The 19,514-nt window shown below is 40.9% G+C and overlaps 3 protein-coding genes across 3 annotated transcripts; all 3 read left to right on the forward strand.

Moving 5' to 3' along the window:
* The first annotated feature begins 351 nt into the window (after positions 1 to 351).
* chia.1 (chitinase, acidic.1) lies at positions 352 to 4,527 on the forward strand. Its single transcript, XM_068315186.1, has 11 exons — positions 352 to 400; positions 1,144 to 1,173; positions 1,268 to 1,472; positions 1,575 to 1,631; positions 1,724 to 1,889; positions 2,084 to 2,208; positions 2,299 to 2,422; positions 2,634 to 2,816; positions 3,752 to 3,868; positions 3,979 to 4,105; positions 4,256 to 4,527. The coding sequence occupies exons 1-11, from the start codon at positions 382 to 384 to the stop codon at positions 4,462 to 4,464; spliced, it is 1,362 nt and encodes a 453-aa protein (XP_068171287.1). The 5' UTR covers positions 352 to 381; the 3' UTR covers positions 4,465 to 4,527.
* Positions 4,528 to 11,190: 6,663 nt separating this feature from the next.
* LOC137595178 (acidic mammalian chitinase-like) lies at positions 11,191 to 14,124 on the forward strand. The gene is made up of 11 exons (XM_068315078.1): positions 11,191 to 11,215; positions 11,315 to 11,341; positions 11,427 to 11,631; positions 11,725 to 11,781; positions 12,305 to 12,470; positions 12,556 to 12,680; positions 12,750 to 12,873; positions 12,962 to 13,144; positions 13,247 to 13,363; positions 13,465 to 13,597; positions 13,859 to 14,124. Exons 1-11 carry the CDS (start codon positions 11,191 to 11,193, stop codon positions 14,122 to 14,124), a joined length of 1,428 nt encoding a protein of 475 aa, XP_068171179.1.
* A 2,416-nt stretch (positions 14,125 to 16,540) lies between these two features.
* LOC137595613 (chitinase-3-like protein 2) lies at positions 16,541 to 19,472 on the forward strand. The gene is made up of 12 exons (XM_068315827.1): positions 16,541 to 16,547; positions 16,661 to 16,744; positions 16,896 to 16,922; positions 17,017 to 17,221; positions 17,295 to 17,348; positions 17,708 to 17,873; positions 18,067 to 18,191; positions 18,298 to 18,400; positions 18,473 to 18,655; positions 18,803 to 18,919; positions 19,006 to 19,299; positions 19,431 to 19,472. Exons 1-12 carry the CDS (start codon positions 16,541 to 16,543, stop codon positions 19,470 to 19,472), a joined length of 1,407 nt encoding a protein of 468 aa, XP_068171928.1.
* The last annotated feature ends 42 nt before the right edge of the window (positions 19,473 to 19,514 follow it).

The raw sequence follows: 19,514 nt of genomic DNA on the forward strand, positions 1-19,514 counted from the left end.
CAAGTTCGCCTATCAGCCAAATTCCCATCAGCCTTATCAACTGCCCTTTGCTACCGGCTATTAGTCATTAATAAGTTAAATATAAATATGAACTAACCCCACCAGGCTCTGGACTTGACATCGTTTCCTCTTGAGGACAGGTAAATGGCTTTTTGTCCAATTAAAAAAATACTTAATTTTAATATTTGGGCAACAAATATGAGATATCAGTCCATTAAACATCAGATTGAAGTTGTCTGAAAGGAATAGTTTAATGTAAAATCATATAAAACAAGCCTGATTCAGTGTCTCGTCTGTGTTTTTACATATTTATCGTATCAATGTTTTGTGATCGACCAGAAGTGAATTCAACAGCGAAAAACAGGATCGGTGTCCAGAACAATGGCGAGACTCCTCACAGGTACGGACTTTTACTGTAATTCAACTCAATTTAATTTAATATACTGTTTTGATCCCCGAAGGGAAATTAAGAATTTTTCACTTATTAATTTCTGAAATGTGCTTTAATGCCTCTAAAAAGCCTGGAGGCACTGCTTTAGTAGCTCTAGAAACTTAAAAATGAAATTTAAGATGTGGATCACGGTGAACGGATGAATAACCGGTCGATGAGGATAAATTAAATTCAAAAACCAAAGAAAGTTGACAAATTCATGACAAATTGAATAACTCTGGAGCTCACTTGTGTTTGCCTTACTATAGAGGACATTAAAATAGAATAAAATGAAGGTTTAGTCATTTTGTTTTGGGGCATGAAAAATTATTTCAAATGAAAACCGATTTGAAGTCTGATTATCGCTCCTGTGGGGAACTTTTGGGTACTGTTCTTTCTTTTTTTAAAAATAAATAAGAGGGTAAAGAAAACAACTATTCACATGATTTCACTCAGTCACCCATGCTGTCATTCAACAAACCCGTTTTCACACTCACCCAATTATATAATAAACCAATGTACATTCAACTGAACTGCAGAGGCAAAAGTTAGAACAAAAAAGAAATTAAAATTTATCACAAGAGCCGTAATTTAACGATTTGGAGCATTTATTTTCATCTTCCTAATGCCTTATTAATCTTATTTGTAAATAAATGTATTTATTCTATGCGTATGTCTGGTGTTAAATGCTCACAGGTTTTCTGTCTCCACAGCTGTGGGCGTCCTGCTCATTCTACATGTCGGTAAGGGATACTTGTACAGCGACTAGCACGGCAATACTTGTCATCGCTATAATATAATGTAATACTATAATACTGTCCTGTTGTCTTCTTTTAGCCTCATCCTATAAACTGGTGTGTCACATGACCAACTGGGCCCAGTATAGGCCCAGTGTTGGCAGGTTCACCCCTGACGACATTGACCCGTACCTTTGCACACATGTCATCTACGCTCTGGCGACCATCAACAGCTTCAACCAGATCGCCCCCATCGAGTGGAACGATGAGCAGCAGTACGTCAGGCTCAACATCCTCAAGAACACGTGAGTCGACACCAACACCAATGGGCTACTAGACATGTAACAGTAATGGTGCTCAGATGTAGAGCTCAGCATCCATTTGACGATGTGATGATTGAATCTTAGCAATCCTACCCTGAAGACTCTGCTATCTGTTGGTGGAACAACATATGGAGTTAGCCCGTAAGTCCCATTCTGCTCTTCCTAAACTTTCTTCTTTTGCCGCACTGCCAGAATGCCTTAGGTTTTCTTTGTTTTATTGTACATCCTATCAGATTCATCTCCATGGTTTCCAAGTTTGAGACTCGTGAAGCCTTCATCAGATCAGCCATCAGCTACCTGCGCACTCATAATTTTGATGGGTTAAACCTTGCCTGGGAATACCCCGGACACAACGGCAGCCCACCAGATGACAAGACTAGGTTCTCTCATCTGCTCTTGGTTAGACTGGACCTTATTTTTCATTGCTACTTGTTGAAAATGACTGTTTAATGCTACTGTTTCTTCTGCCATTCAGTTAGTCTGGTCCCTAAAAGCTGTCAGCATCGAACGTTGACCATTTTAAAAGTTTCCTTGATGGTAGAATGTCACGGAGTAGGAGAATCTGAGGTGGTTTTTATTCATTTGGGCTTTAGGAGCTGTCCCAGGCCTTTAAAGAGGAAGCCAGAGACACCAGGAAGACTCAGCTGCTCCTGTCGGCCAACGTTGCCGCTCTCCGCTCCACCATTGACAGAGCTTACGAGGTCAACGAGACTGCCAAGTACGTCTGTTTGAAAGGTCATCAAACTGAATTATTTTTCCAAACATCTTCGGCTGCTGATCTAAAAATACAAACTTTAAAAATCAACAGTCGTCTGGACTTCATCAACGTCATGACCTATGACTACCATGGACATTGGGAGGCAATTACTGGACACAACAGCCCGTTGTTCCGCAGCGCTGTGGACGCCGGCACACACTTTCATCACAACATCGTAAGATGCTCACTGCTATATGGGTCCACTTTACCCTACATTCAAAAAGTGTTTGGTGCTCTAAAGAGCACCGACTGAGTCACCAATTCACATCTGAGGAAACAGATTTCTAAAACAGAGATGTCTGGAAAGACTAACAGGTAGGTTTAAAGGTTAGGGTAAGGCAGGACTTATTAATTCATTGTGTTCTACTCTTTTTCTTTCCTGCTAGAACTCTTCTATCACCTACTGGATGTCTCAAGGAGCACCAGCCGAGAAGCTCCTGCTGGGTTTGCCCACCTACGGACGAACCTACCGTCTTTCTACTGGTTCTTCAGGCCTCGGAGCACCAGCTAATGGCGCTGCAGATGCCGGAGCCTACACTCGCACAGCCGGCTTCTGGGCCTATTATGAGGTACGACACATTCATGAATAGAAACGTCAGTGTAGCATCTGTGCTCTTTGATGCTAAAACAATTATACCAGATATGTCCAGACCTCATTGCCACACATTTATGACTACAAGGCCAATATAATTTGAGAATGCAAGATGTAGGTAGGGCACTGCTGCTACTGCTGGTGGCCACAATAATTTCAAAATTATGTTGATGGATAACTTGAGCCTTATTGGGGTTCAGTGGTTGGATAGAGCATACCCCTTTAGTTTTAAGTTTCTCCCTGGGGCTCCATGGGTTATGTCCATGCTCTTCAACTTACATGTTGTTGGGAATTTATATTAAAAAAAGGAAATGGCTGCAAAAAGCATCTTCTTACACAAACATAGACAGCACTTAGTCCTTGTCTATTACATAATTTTCTGAACACAAAAGAACAGAGCGAGCACAACACATATCTGATTCATGTGAGGCTGAGACAGGCCGCTGTGAGCTCATTCTTCAAGGATAGTCCAACCCAAACACTATAAAGGCTCACGGAAAATGAACATTCAAGGCTCTTCTCCAGTGGCTTGTTGCTGGGGTTCTGTATCCTCACCAACTTTGTAAACTGCGGAACTTTTACAATAAACCTTGTTTGTACTACACGTTGTCACATCATTGAAGATACATCTCTCAACTGAGCTTAAAGAAGCAAAGAGGGTTTTGTTCAAAGTTAATCTCTAACGATGTCATGTATGTAACCAACATACTGGTTATAAGTCTTCCGGTACCATCTGCATGTGATAATTGCCTTTGTTGTATACAAAATATTGCTAAAGCTCAAGTCCATGACTTCAAGAGTTCTCATCTCTTGATAAAAACCAAAAACCAAAATAATGAAGCAAATTTATGTAGGAAAAATGTATTTATTTAGTATGAAACGCTCATTTTCATGCTCTTTATGTTGCTCCAGATCTGTCAGTTCTTAACGGGGGCTACCAAGGGATGGATCCCTGAACAAAGGGTTCCTTATGCCACCCATGGGAGTTCCTGGGTTGGGTATGATGATAAGCGAAGCTATTCTGCTAAGGTAACCCTTTGCTCCAGCACATCCTGGAGGTCAAATCACACCGGGTCCCTTTTGTTGACCTGTAGCTGCTGCTGTTCATGTATCTGTGACTGATGGTAGTCTTCCTGCAGGTCGAGTGGATGACCGCCAATAAACTGGGGGGTGCTCACGTTTGGACTCTGGACATGGATGACTTTGGTGGACACTTCTGTGCAGATGGAGCTTATCCTCTCATCAGTCACCTCAGGATGTCAATGGGTAAACACTTAGCTGTGCACCAACCCTAACCCTAACCCTAACCCTAACCCTAACCCTAACCGCACAGATAACTTGAATCAAAAAGTTAGCATTCAAGTGTCAAAAAGTAGTGGTTTGATCTCTGTTGTTAATAATGTCTTGATTCTGTAGGCTTCCCCCCAAGGCCTACCACTACACGTGCCCCCACCACCACCAGGGACCCCATCGCAGATTTCTGCCGCGGTCGCCCAGACGGTCTGTACGAGAACCCGGCGGATAAGACCACCTACTTCCAGTGCTACGTTGGAAACACCTACCTGCACCGCTGCCAGCCTGGGCTGATCTACTGGGACTCCTGCAAGTGCTGCAACTGGCCATGAGCCCCCCCACCCCCCACCCCCAAAACTAAACTAACACATGTTTGAGAATTATTGTTCATTTAGCATCGGCTTGCACTGATTGATATCATGGTGCTGTTTGCAACCGGCTCACTGCTTTCATATTAAAATCTTTGATGACCTGGTGAATGATAAAGCAGGTACTTCTCGTATTAAATGACATATTCGAACATTTTCTCTATATTCAGTATGTATTCCACACTTTTAACCACATGATTGAATATACCTAACACTGCTTTATGACATTAAGTCTAAAATTAACACCTAGTTCTGCTGTATTTCTACATATGTCCGTATGTTTACTTGCTGATGCTAGAGAATCTATAAATAAAAAGGATGAGCTTCGTGGGAAATATGAATAAAACCAACTTTAAGGGCATAACATGTTATTTCACATTTACCATCTATCATTTGAATTTTTTTTTAACTTGTAGGGGTTAATCATCTCTAAAGGATTCCTCTTGGTTCTTCAACAGACTCCCCTCGATATATTTTGTAGTAGAAAACGTAAATATATGGGGGGGAATGAATCATTAAGTCTCAGCATTATTAACTTAAGTCAATAATTCTTGAAGAGGAAGGACATCGACAAGCTTTATTGTCATCATACAGTAAATTGTACATTGTAATTACGAGTTGGAGTGGAGGGTCAGTCCTGAACGGCTGTGACTTGACACACAGTGGACTAACCTCACCTGATGACGCTAACATGCATGTTTTTGGTTGTTTTGGGGGAAATACACGCAAACATGGTAAGAAAACACAAACCCCACACAGGAAGTCCACATTCCAGCTAGGAATGCAATCTTTTTATTTGTAAGGAATCCTAAATGTGGTAAATTAACTGAGAGCGATTATCTCCGTATGGATGTCTTCTTCTTCATACGTCAGCCCAACATATGGAAACCCAAACTTCACAGGTACAAAAGCGAATCAAGAAGCACCAGAGAAACACAACAAATCCACACCATTATACGGAAGCAATGGGAATCCCCTCGTTCCACTGGGAAAGAGAGTATCAAGACAGCAGCTCCAATACGCCTCCAGTGGCTTCTTGATGAAATATAGTTCACTTAGCCCTGCTGGTGGACTCACATTTTAGCAACTTGATATAAATGACTTGGCCATACTTTTAATCATAGAGTAACATGTCCAGGTGAATTAACACCAGGAAGTAACCACCTAAATCACTCGGCAGTGGAACAGCCACTGGGAGCAGTGCTGATTCGGTATTTTGCCCCTCTATTCTACAACATATCAGCTGCATGGTCGAGGAATGGTTTTTGGGGCATAGCTAAATACATTTATACAAAAAATATTCTTATTTTATTTTTTACTTCATCTTGTATGTGTAGGTTCTCAGTCATCCAGGTCATGGTTATCCACACTTCTTAAAGTATGTCATTTGATATGTTTACTACATATATGCCTAGGCCTAGTGGGCACTGTGGCACAACATACACAGGTGCTTCCCAATCTTCCCAGCCCTCAGCAACCAATACAAGTTTAAATGCAGCATTTTTTATTTTGAAATAGCCAATGTAACAAACCCCAAATCTAAATGAACCCTAACGTCCATACCAAAAAACCCCAAAAACTAAATAAATGACAAGCCCACCTCCTATAAATGCGAAACAGAACAAAAGTTGGGTAACAGAAAAATGGCTGGTCCCTTCTCAATCACACGTTTTAGAATAAAGCTCCACGGAGCACAAAAACCACACAGCGCACAACAATCTCAAAATGCATGTTTCCTAGAGGCAGAAAGGCTAGAAAGAAGGAAGAAGTGGAGACTGGGCAGAGTTTAAAGTAATCAGGGGTTCTGCACCCTGACCAATCACCACGCAACCAACAACGAGGCAGCACCTGCGTCCAATTCTTTCATTCCAGGTGGAGAAACACGCCAAAGAGAGCAAACACTATTAAGACATACAAAAAACACCATAAACAACAAGGTGATAACAATGTAAATACAATGTATATATATACTATATATACTTCCTGTTTTTTAATGTTAGTCTTAGGTACAGAAGAACCTAAGAGTTCAATCTTTTCTGTGACTGAACTCTTAAGTCAAACATTTCCCTATTTAAATTAACTCTAATTATTTTAATCTGCTCCAGCCTTGTAAAAAAAGCCCCAAACCACCTAAATTATGAAAAAGAAAACAAATTTTTAATCAATGAATAGACATGCAGACTCTAACTGTGTATAATCTATTACAAAAGGTACGTAAACAATAATAAAGAATGAAAAGAAACGCAAAAGTCCAGAGAACAAAATAGCTATGTCTTTACTCCACCAACGAGAACGGGATCCGGTCTCATTGATGTTGTATCAATCCGCCAACATGTGGTAAAGAACGAGATCCGGTCTCAACTGATGTCGTATCCATCCACCAACTAGCGATGGTGTCCCGTAGCACTACTTGTAACTGATTTTCATTCGTATGCCGAACGAAGATGAACCGAGCGACAGCTCATATCTCGAAAAACTCGTATTTTGAGTGGCTTGTATGTCAAGGTACTACTTGATTATCTGAAATGCTTTTTACATGAGGCGACTTAAGGAGTTTTGACCAATTTGACATTTTCCTGTTACAGCAAAAATTACCTTTCCATAACGGTGTTTTATTTAATTTATGTTATCTTATCTAATTCACACTTACAACAGCCTTGGACAACTACACATAGTACAAGCAGACTAAATGATACACTTGCTTGATAACTAATATTAACCGTGAGCTTTTTATTCAATGAGATCTTGTATTTTGAACTCTGTCATTAAAAAATCATACACAGTGGACATGGCTGACATTTCACAGCACTCCAGTCCTGACTGATGTACAGCATGCTGACGCAAATGCTGTCCTTCTCCCTGCCGCAATGGTCATTGATAGAACTTTGGTCAAATCACTTCAGAACAAATCACATGTTCCATTAGGCTGTAAACAGATCTGAACACTTTCAATAATACTACCTCTAGATGTGTGTACAAAGTGCTTTGTTATCATGGTTATCAGTGTTTATCCCAAGAACTATAGTCCCAATACAGGACTGGATTTATAGCTGCACATGAGTTGAGGTCAGGGACTGACTAGATCGATCATGTTCCAGGTTGTTGTTGCGTCAAATGTGAATTTTAGGCCTGATATGAATGAAAGCAATGTCGATGTGTATGAAGTTTCAGCCGGCCCTGGTTCTTTGATTCTCAGATGATTTCCATCATGCAGGTCTGGTTTGAGTTCACAGTTGGGTCACATCGCTGGGACTTTGCACAGAACGAAGCACCGGAGAATATCCCACTCAGATAATGTGTGTTCATTTATGGCCGTGGATGTTCAATGTTCATTCGATTGAAAGGAACACAAATAAAAAAACTATTATATCATTAACTTACTTTTGTGTGATGAAAGAAAAACAAATAAATTAATTTTTTCCCTTTATTTGCAGTCAACAAATAAACTACATCAGGTTTTATTTCAGTTTTGCTTTGGATGAAACCCCCCCACAGTTTCCCCTGGATTCATTTGACTGATAACAGACTGGTAACTGGGGTAGCAGACTGGTAACTGGGGTAGCAGACTGGTAACTGGGGTAGCAGACTGGTAACTGGGGTAACAGACTGGTAACTGGGGTAACAGACTGGTAACTGGGGTAACAGATTGGTAAGTGCAGTAACAGACTGGTAACTGTGGCAACAGACTGGTAACCGAGGTAACAGACTGGTAACCGAGGTAACAGACTGGTAACTGCGGTAACTGACTGGTAACATGATGTAACAGTTGACATTACCATCATATACGACAACATTATCAACATGAACACGATCACAAAGACCAAACTGACTCTGTGTGTGAGGCGGTGGTCCAGCCAACTGGTCACCTGACCTCCAGCCATTAGGGCGGGGCTGAACAGGTGCCTGGACATTTACATGTCATGTTTGATGTTTACACTATTACTGCTGTTACTAGGACTACGAGTACTACTAGTACTACTACTTTTACTATTATCACTACAAATACTATTACTGGTGGTACTTCTATTACTTCTACTACTGCTAAACAACAACAACAATAACATTAGTAATAATAGTAATAATAATAATAATAATAATGACTTGGATAGGAAGGCGTGGACGAGAACAGTCGTTCCATTTTCATCAATTGCAGTGTGATAAATGTTTATGAGATGATAAGTAGGGCTCTTATCACCCTTTCTACATAAACTGTTATGAGGCAGATCAGAAAATTAAAAAAAACCCAACAGATGTTAAACTCAACATTTTGATACTGGATATTCACAAATTTGAATAGTATATCATCAGTTGAAAGATTACTCTTCAATGCTCGATCACAGTTTTAATGGCAATAACAACAGATACAGCAAAAAAACAGTTGATCACATCTACCGTTAGAGTAGGAAGATAAAGACAGGAAGCGGTCGGATAGCCTGAAGGAGTTAGGATTAGGGTTAGGGTTTGGGTTAGGATTAGGGCTAGAATTAGGGGTCAGATTAGGGTTTGGGTTAGGATTAGAGTTAGGTTATATCTGTTAGATCATGTCTGCACAGAAATAAATGGAAACCTACTCACTGGTTTGCTTATCCCTTTCAGTAGGATGACTCAAAATGTAGTAAACTGAGATTTTATGCAGGTAGGTGGAATAACGCCCAAGAATAATCCATCAGATTTTGGAGGTGGTCAGAATTATTATCACTTTTTTTTTTTTCATGAAACCTGACAGCCTTCTGTCTCTTCCTTCATCTGCCTGAGGGGATTTCTACTGTTTTGTATGGAACATATTTTAGCAGTTAGGTCAGAAAAAACAGGAGAACCTCCAGTGGGAAACGTCCTGCTTCCTTCACTCCATCAAGACTGCTGTTAAAAAAAATGCTTTTATTTCTGCCTGAAGCTCTTTGCATTTAAATTTGAGCAACTGATAGGGGTGTGTCTGCAACAACACCCCGGTATCTGTGCAGCACCGCGGGATGTTGGTGCCAAAGGCTGAGGCAGAATATCTGCCATAACCTTACCTCATGTTCAACCTCCCCTGAAGTACTTTAGAACAGGTGGAAACCGACACCGGGACCGCAGAACGATCCTCCAGCTGCCGCTGGTCTAAAACGATGGTCATATCCCTGCACAACTTTAGGCTTTACTTGAAAATAATTTCAAATAGAATAGCAGTCGACTGAGGATCAGGTACCAGAGTTCATTTCTTAAGAATTTCTGTTACCAGAAATTCAAATGAACTAATTATCTACCAGCCTTCTAAAGTGACTTTATTATAATTCCACCTGATAAAATAATAAGTTATGAGTGGAGCGTACTTTGAATTAAATGGTAAATGTGTGATAACCAGTAACGGTTGTTGACCCTTATGTAACACATGGCTGCTCACGCCATCGGTGAGATGAGATGTTTGGGATTGTTGCCTCCCGACTGGATCGCACCACCTCTCAGCCCTCGACACCGACAGTATCTTGATGTGAGGTGAAGTTCATCACGATGGAAAAACAGGCTGCCAGCGAAGGAACATGTCGATGGTCAATGGTCACGGGCGGCGACCAACAAAGAGAACAGATAAAACCGTTAAGGCTGTTGGTAGAAACAGGAGAGAATAAAAGGTTATTTATAATGTTTCTCTGTTTCATGTGATTATTAATTAAAATAAATCTGTTGCATAATCCTTGTTTTATATTTCACTAAAAAGGTGTACAAATGCTTTATTTAAAATCTGAAAAAAGTGTGTCTTAAAAACCTTGAAATAAGGTTTGTATGACAAACAAACATGCTTAAACTTATTTAGTTAGAAACTAAATATTTCATTTAGTTCGTTGTTTTTTTATATTTCATTTGTTAAATAAAGTTAACTTTTTGGCTACATAATTTTAATTTAGATTTAGAGTTTTATAACATATTAGTTTGATTCTTGTATTTCCTTTTTCTTTTTCCCTCACCACATTTAAGCCACATCTAAGATTAATAAAAATAGATGAGACACATTTATATTTCATTCTATGATTAATGAAAGACTTGCATGTACAAATGTGTAAAATGTTTGCCGGTATGTAACCCAGATCATTTACGGATGACTTGTTTATCACTGAAACAGTAAAAATCGATAGTCCTGTAAAATTGTGCTGGCAGCAGCAGATTTCTGTCGCTATGGCTAAAACTATGCCCTGCTTTATCACCGATCTACTGCTGATTCGTATTTGACCCAATTCAATAGATTGTTTTCCACGTGTTATTTTAACCCCAAGTGAAGTTACCATGACAACAGAAATACTAACAGACAAAGGCAGAAGATCAGGACTATGATCCGCGGTTTACTATGGTCATTTCCACTGATGAATGATATGATAACTGATGATGTGACCACTGGTCTAAATTATTTCCAGGTCCAGAGTGCTGCACCGACTGAATGTGGTTCAGACAGGATCTTATCAAACATGCGCCAATTATTATGACATTTATTACCCCGATTTATCAAAGGCCACTACACCTCCCATTTTCAACAGTATAAAAGACCCAAAACTGATCCCGATGTTTGGGTCTCTCACCTGATCCTAAGGTGAGTTATAGAGGAAGCACTCCTCTAATTTGTTATTTCTAATGGTGATTTTTCTTGAGAATGATGTTTTAATAGAAAGTTTACTCTTTCTCTTGCAGTAATCCAGTAAAGTTTTCAGGAGGACATTCAAAATGACCAGGCTGACAATCCTAGCAGGTACTCACCTCCATCTGATGGCTGATGGACTAATATCATTTTCTGTGTTAACATGAATGTTTTTTCTTGCTCTAACTCCTTGTTTTCTGAACCTTTTAGCCATCTGCCTGGCGCTATGCCAGATGGGTAAGTCTTTACGTTTTTATCTCCTCTGTTTCACCTGCTCAAATGACTGGAATCGATTCTTAATGTTCCTGTTTCTCCATCACAGGAACTGCTCTCAAGATGGAGTGCTACTTCACCAACTGGTCTCAGTATAGGCCTGGGGAGGGGAAGTTCATGCCTCAAGATGTGGACCCCTTCCTGTGCACCACTCTTATCTACGCCTTCTCCATCATCAACTCTAACAACGAGCTGGTCACCTATGAGTGGAACGATGAAGTCCTCTACAAGTCCTTCAATGCTCTGAAGACAAAGTAAGGGTCACCTGTTGGTACAATGTTCAAAACCCATACATGTATGAATAAGCCTGGTGAAATGTCTTAAACAAACCTCTGTGTACGTTTCAGAAATCCTGGCCTGAAGACTCTGTTGGCTGTTGGTGGATGGAACTTTGGTTCGACACAGTGAGTAATAATAGTTAAAACACAACAAAATGTATATTTGTACAAAAATGTATAAAAAAGTACAATCATTGACAATATGGCAAAATCAGCCAATGAGTAATTAAGCGAACATCTGCAGTGATGTCCTGGTTGTTTCAAACAACATTGCTGGGCATTTAGAGGCTCTATTTAAGGACAATTGAGTTTTGTGTTCTAAAGTAAGAAATTTTCAAACATTTTCAGTGTCAAAATACACCAGCATGAAAGACCCATAAGTGTACCATTATATTAAAGTAAGATATAATTAAAAATAGCAAAACAGATTCACGGAAACCTGATGTCTGTTTTTTTCCTTCGGGTAACAAAACTCTTACAAGTAATTTTGGCAAGCCAAGTTCAAATGTTGTTATAATTGAGATATTTATCGACTTTTAGCAGCTCGCCAAATGTCCTTGAGGCTGATACAGCACAGAGATACAAAGGCTGGTGTCCAAATTACTGTACCTTTAAGGATACTATGAAGTAAGCTAAAACCTCTCTGCAGGTTCTCCATCATGGTGTCCACACCAACTAACCGTCAAAAATTCATCCAGTCCACCATCAAGTTCTTAAGGACTCATGGATTTGACGGTCTGGATCTGGACTGGGAGTACCCCGGTGCTCGTGGAAGCCCCCCAGAGGACAAACAGAGATTTACTCTGCTCTGTAGGGTGAGTCCAGTTTATTTTAGCTGCAAATGTATAATCTCTGCTCTAAGTTATCATGACTTACTTTTACTTTGGTACATACTTTTAGGAACTTGTTCAAGCCTATGCCGCTGAAGCCAAGGCCACCAGCAACCCTCAGCTCATGCTGACTGCTGCCGTGTCAGCTGGAAAGGGAACTATTGATGGTGGATACGAGATTGCCGAGATTGCCAAGTGAGTGTGTCACCATGAGTACATCTAGAGAGAGAAAACTGTCACGACATGACTGTTTCTCTTTTTAAGGGAACTGGACTTCATCAACGTGATGACCTACGACTTCCATGGAACATGGGAGCAGTTCACTGGACACAACAGCCCCCTGTACCGAGGAGAACATGACCACGGCGACCTGATTTACTTCAACACCGTAAGTGACACTGACCTTTTGGAAGGAAAGTAGGACAATTGAGGGAAACACTTTGTTTTTATCTCACCTTTCCTGTTAACTTTTCAAGGACTTTGCCATGAAGTACTGGAGAGACAACGGCACCCCAGTGGAGAAGCTGAGGATGGGATTCGCTGCTTATGGTCGTACCTTCCGTCTAACAACATCTAACACTGGGGTTGGCGCCCCCGCTAGCGGCCCTGCATCAGCTGGACCATTCACACGTGAAGCTGGCTTCTGGTCCTACTATGAGGTGCCGTTTAAATAAAGCCATCGTGATAAATGTATAACAGACATCAATTTTATTGACGTCATTTAAGTAACATTAAGCCTGATGGTGCTCTCTTTGGTGTAGATCTGTGGCTTTCTGAAGGGTGCAACCCTTACGTGGATTGAGGACCAGAAAGTTCCCTATGCCTACAAGAACAATGAATGGGTGGGCTTTGACAACCAGGAGAGCTACGAGACCAAGGTTGGTGGCACATCAGCTCTCCATGATCACACTCAGCATACCAAAACAATTTCTATATATTTCCTACTGTTTTTTTTTGTGTGTGTGTGTTTTTCGAACAGGTGCGCTACCTGAAGGACCAAAAATTTGGCGGTGCCTTTGTTTGGGCCCTTGATTTAGATGACTTTGCTGGAAGATTCTGCTCCCAGGGCAGTCACCCTCTGCTGTCCCATCTCCAAAAACTTCTTGATATTGGTAAGAGTATGTCCTTCTTGGAGAAGATGGGGGACTTATTCCATATCTCCATGAACCTACCTCCCTATCAAAATGACTGTAGCTTCTAGAATTCTGCTTTAAGGAACATGAGAGTCAGAAATCTCCTAGAATTAGGCTAACCTTCGTTAGCATAGCGTAGGCGTAGGATGATTGGTTGAACACATGAACACATCAACCTCCAACCAAGACCAAGTTTGACCAAGTTTGAATCAAACTCTTCTTTTTCCCCCCTCCATTCAGACTTTCCCACGCCAGCCCCTACTACCCCAGGACCATCCACCCCTAAACCCCCAACCCCCGATCCCTCAGAGACCACTACTACTACCACCACCACTACCACCCACGTCCCAGGATCTGGCTTCTGCAACGGCAAACCTGACGGTCTGTACGCCAACCCAGATGACCGGACCAGCTTCTACATGTGTGCTGGTGGCGTCACCCACTTGAGTTACTGCGGAACTGGATCTGTGTTTGACGATAGCTGCAAGTGCTGCGTTTGGCCCTGAACCCCGACCGGAGACGTTGGAACTGATGCAGATATCAGCTGTAAATGTCTTTGATCTGCTGTGCCTACAATCATTCAGATGATTCTGTCATTATTGTTGTATAGATTTATGTGTTCATGCTATGTAATATAGACTTCAGCTAATGAAAAGATCACCGTTGCATTCACTTTTGAGTGCTGACTCATCATTTCAGTCTCTTATGAAAATCTAAATCTTCTACTGTCTCCATTCTTGATGCCGTAATTCCAAAAGGCACCACTTATTTTTTCTAGAATATAGTAATATTTTTCGTACCAATGACAAAACAATCCTCTTTTTTTTAAAAAAAAACAACAACAAACTTTACTCTGCCAGATATATAAACATATTTCTATATAGAAATATATATAACAGTCAAAAGAAGCTTCCTGAGCACCATTCAGATGCACAACTTGCTGTGCTGGAACCTTGTACAAATAAAATTTGTCATGAAAAATGCACAACTGAAATTGTGTTGTTATGTCGTCTCAGTTCTGAACAGCAACTTTATGAAAGTTCAACGACAGCAAACACTCGATGTGCTGGTTTTTATTAGAGACTCGATGAGACGATGAGGAGTCTCAAACAGACTCCGAACTAAAACCCAATACTCTAAACTGCAAAGAAAAACTAATTCAAATACTTCCTGACTTCATTACTGCAAAGATGTGAAATTCTGATTCCATGTGCGACGCTACCCCTCAAAGCATAATAACATAAACATCAGTATACACAACCCTGGGGGAGGGAAATCACATCAGACACAGGAGACAACACCTGATACATAAAAAACAAGTCTGATGGCCCTCAGTGGAAAACCTCCAAGAGAGAAGGAACGAGGGAAGCGTTCCATAAGGTCAATGATTTATTGGCCATAAAACCCAGAGAGTGATAGATTGCACACATTAAAGATTTTAACCAACATATTGTTGGTGATTATGAAGACAACAGCACAAATTATTGTCCCCATAACAAACAAAAGGAGGAGGGACCCCCTGTTCTTTTCTCACTTAAAAAGTGATAAAATTCTTTTTATGCACATCCAAAGACAGATGTGGTGACTTTGGCTAAAGTTGAAGGTCAAACTTTGACAAATCCATCTGAGATGAGGGCTTCACGCACACCTCTGTTGTATCTGAGAGATACCGTCTGACTCTGAGATGCATTTCGTTCATGTATTTATCTCGACTTTAAAAAGAAGACCTTTTTTCATTATTCTGATTGTTTCGTGAAGGCTTCGGGAACGTTTCTGAAAAACAAAAAAATCACATAGAAAGTCTGGGTGCATCTTTCTCTCTGCAAGAATATTCATCACCTTTGCAGGTTTTCGTGTAATCCTGCCAACAAACACAGACGCGTCCATGCAAAGACGATGTCCGGCTTTACAGTTAGCTCCTGCAACATACTGATTCATACTTATTCCATTATGCCTGCACAAATAATCACGATGAAGCGTTGCAAGCAGTGATGGACACATGTGCTTAAACAGGATGTAAGGAGCTACCGACAGGTTTTGATTTCCAGAGCAGCATCGGATTCCACCCAGTGACATCACTACTGACATTCTTCACGGATATGTTGCACACAATCACGACATAATATGCTGTGTTATTGTTCTGTATTTACTTCTGCCCTGGGACTGAAGCAACGGTCCCTCCGTACCCGCGGAGAAGGATTGTTAGAACAATAAAATTCACTGCAGACTTTATCAAGACAAACTAATAACTGATAACGATAACTAAACAACAGTTTATGCAGCAGCATCAAAGAGCTCATTGGTTGGTTTTGTAGAGTTGCTTACTATCCCTAGAGGCTACGTAACTGGTTAAATTAGAAAATAACTAATATGTCAAGTGGAAAGCCAGTCATTGTTCTGCAGAACCGGATTTTCTGTTAGTCTCATAACCGAGGAGCAACTTGTCCACAAATGAAAAGTCACTCATTACTTTACCCAAAACCAATGAAAAGTTTCCTATGAAAAGACAAACGAAACCTCACAGTCTGTGCAATATTCAAAGAAAAGAAAAACTCAAACATTAAGATCAGTCTGACAGAAATCTGGAGTTAAGCTGTTTGTGTCTGGAGGCATATTTGCACTTTCAACACTATTAACATAGAAACTACAGCAAATATTTCAGCTTCAAAAGGGAATAAATAGATCTTTTTTGGAAGATTTAGCAATTTGGGAACTGGATGCCAGAGACTGGATTACATCAAGACCTGTTCTCAGTAGTATTTGTTTACATGTTGAAGTCTATCCCCTATTTTTTTACTCCAGAAATGTTTTCTAGATAATAAAAAAAAAAGTATTTTTATTGGCACGCAGTTCAGGAAACAATGATTAAAATTTAAATTTCTGGTGACCCTTTCATTTGAAGTAAGGTTTGGAATGCACAACATGTACAGTACTTGTCGTGGATTGTTTTCACATCGTCTACTAGACATCCTCAAGGACAGGAAGCTTTGACAATGGCGTAAAGGAAACTGAATCCTTTGTGAAGCACTGTGGTTGACTCAGGTAACATTAACGGGACAGCATACACCTTCTACCTCTCTGTCTGCGCCCCACAGTGGGATCCGCCACACAACAAGACTCCCACCGGTAAGAGAACGCAAGCAATTAAGATGTATGCAGGAATAGCAAGCATACTTGGTAAGAAGTGTTGTTTCTACATTTAGACTGTTTTCATGCATTTTGTTTTTTCTAAATATAGTAGTTAGCTGTAATATCATGTGATCTGTTCTATTTGCAGTGACTCTGCAGTTCTTTATTCAGATTGGTAAGCATCTCATTTCAAGAACAAGAGTAGGAGATTGGGAATTTTATTCAACAGAACTAATGTCTGCACACTTTTTAAAAATAATGTCTTGTAGCCACCACAGCCAAACTGGTTTGTTATTTCACCAACTGGTCACGGTACCGGACTGGTGTGGGGAAATTCCTTCCGGAGAACATAGACCCCTTCCTCTGCACCCACCTGGTCTACGCGTTCGCCACAGTCGACGACGACAACAGGATCACGAAGAATGACCCAAATGAAAGAAATCTCTACAAATCGTTCAATGAGCTCAAGAACAGGTAGAAAGTGGTGGGATAACCAACATGTGCAGCGTGTGTTGGGGTTTTCACGGTATTTGTGTGTCTGGAACAGGAACCCCAGCCTGAAGACGTTACTGTCGGTCAGAGAGGAGGCTGACGGATCTCAGTGAGTCGATTCTCTTCTAACTCCTCATGAAATGCCTCCATCTGTTGACAGAAAGCCAGAACAGCCACATTGTGGGGGAGTTTTCAGGGTTTCCATCTATTACAAAATAAATTGGATATGTTCCCTATAATGGCCTCATATCTTTTTTCTTTTCCGATATGAACAGCCTCACTAGTTGGTCAGGTTAGCTGGAGATGAATTAAATGGGATTGTTTAGCTTTGACGTGTATGTCTGCTCTGTTCAGTCCTTGGTACTTAAGATTCAAATGTGAAAACATTATTCTTTTGTCATCAGTTTGAATAAAGATGTTTATGTTGTTTAATTCAATGGGCATCAACCTGCTCTTTTACATCCATAGGTTTTCAACCATGATGTCAAATCCAGCAAACCGAAAAACATTCATCCAGTTTTCTTTGAAATTTCTGAGGACTCATGGGTTTGATGGTCTGGATTTGGATTGGGAATATCGTGGAACTGTTGGAAGTCCTGCTGATGCGAGGCAGTGGTTCACTCAACTTTGCAAGGTAAACCAGAAGGAAACCAGGAAATTCAGGCTATCTGATGGGCAAAAAAAGAAGCGATGACGTCACTGTGATGGGTTATCATGCTCATTTTTAATCCAAGTTGAAGACTATCAATAACTAGAATGTTAGTTTAGATTTTAGCTCCATTTTGGATGACTGACTAAAGATTAAATGGACTTGTATTGATTTTCAGGAGCTTTCAGAATCATTTGAAGCAGACAGTAAAGAACAAAGCAAGACCCGACTGATTCTCTCTGCAGCTGTGGCAGCGCCAACGCAAGATAGCGACGAGGAATATGAACACTCTGAGATTGCAAAGTAAGACTGCTCTTTACGTCTGTCCTCATATATAACTTAAAAATTTGCACATTAACATCAAATGCCAACACCAGAATGCTTAGTGTGGGTGTGATTGTGTGTGTAGGTACCTGGACTTCATCAGTGTTAAGGCTTTTGACCTGCGTCATGGTTCTACTGGAGTGACAGCCCACCACAGTTCCCTCTACAGTGAAGACAATGCGAATATAGTAATTCCCTATTTTTATTATACGGAGTTAAACATTTACACAAGCCTAATATCAGCGTTTCTTTCCCATCAGGATTATGTTATACGGTACTGGTTGGATCGTGGGGCCCCAGCAGAGAAACTGTTGCTGGGTCATCCCATTCATGCCTGTTCGTTTACGCTGTCCACCGCAGCAACAGAACTGGGAGCCCCAGTAAATGACCTCGCCAGTCCTGGACCCTACACCCACGAGATTGGTGTGTGGTCATACTATGAGGTAAGAAGACATGGTTACGTTTGCTGCATTTTGAGAAAACTCTAAATAAGAAAAAAGAACCCTGCCTGCATGGACTGTTAGGCTTTGACAGAGGGATGAAGTCAGGTGAAGTCCTATTGCTGACAGATTGTACTGATGTTTCACCAGACGTGCTTGTTCCTGAAAGGAACCTCGTTTCAGTGGATTGATGGTCAGCAAGTTCCCTACGCTGTCAAAGGCAATCAGTGGGTCGGTTTTGATAACCAGAGGAGCTATGAAGCCAAGGTAAAAGAAGTGACTTTTGGGAAAAGATTGGATATTTTTTCAAGTATGATTACACAAGTTCAGATTTCCCTCTGCCTGCCTAACAGGTGGACTATCTGAAGAGCAAGGGTCTGGGGGGAGCTGCTGTGTGGACACTGGACATGGATGACTTCTCTGGGCAGTTTTGTGAAGAGGGCAAATATCCACTTATATCATTTCTAAAGCACAAACTCAGTGAGGGAGAAGGGTCTACTCAGGGAACAACCCCTACTCTACCTTTTCCCAAAAACCATTACCCTTCTGAAAGCCCACGACCCACCCAGGAGGAATCCACTCCAGCAAGCAGCATCAAAGCAAAGCCAGTCAACAGTTGCTACCAGAACATCACCGTGGTGTATCCGGTCAGCAGATTCTGCAAAGACAGAGCTGATGGACTTTATGCCAGATCAGATGATCCAAAGACATTTTACAGATGTGTACAGAGGAAGACTTTGGTGACAATGTGCCACAAACCAACATCTGTATACGACAGTTCAGCAGCAGTTGTTCCATCGAAGGTCTTCATGATCGTTAGCCTTGTTCAGTTTCATTTGTTAAGTGTGTGGAGTAACAGATG

This window comes from Antennarius striatus, chromosome 5, assembly GCF_040054535.1.
Source record: "Antennarius striatus isolate MH-2024 chromosome 5, ASM4005453v1, whole genome shotgun sequence".
In the NCBI taxonomy this organism is placed as follows: domain Eukaryota; kingdom Metazoa; phylum Chordata; class Actinopteri; order Lophiiformes; family Antennariidae; genus Antennarius; species Antennarius striatus.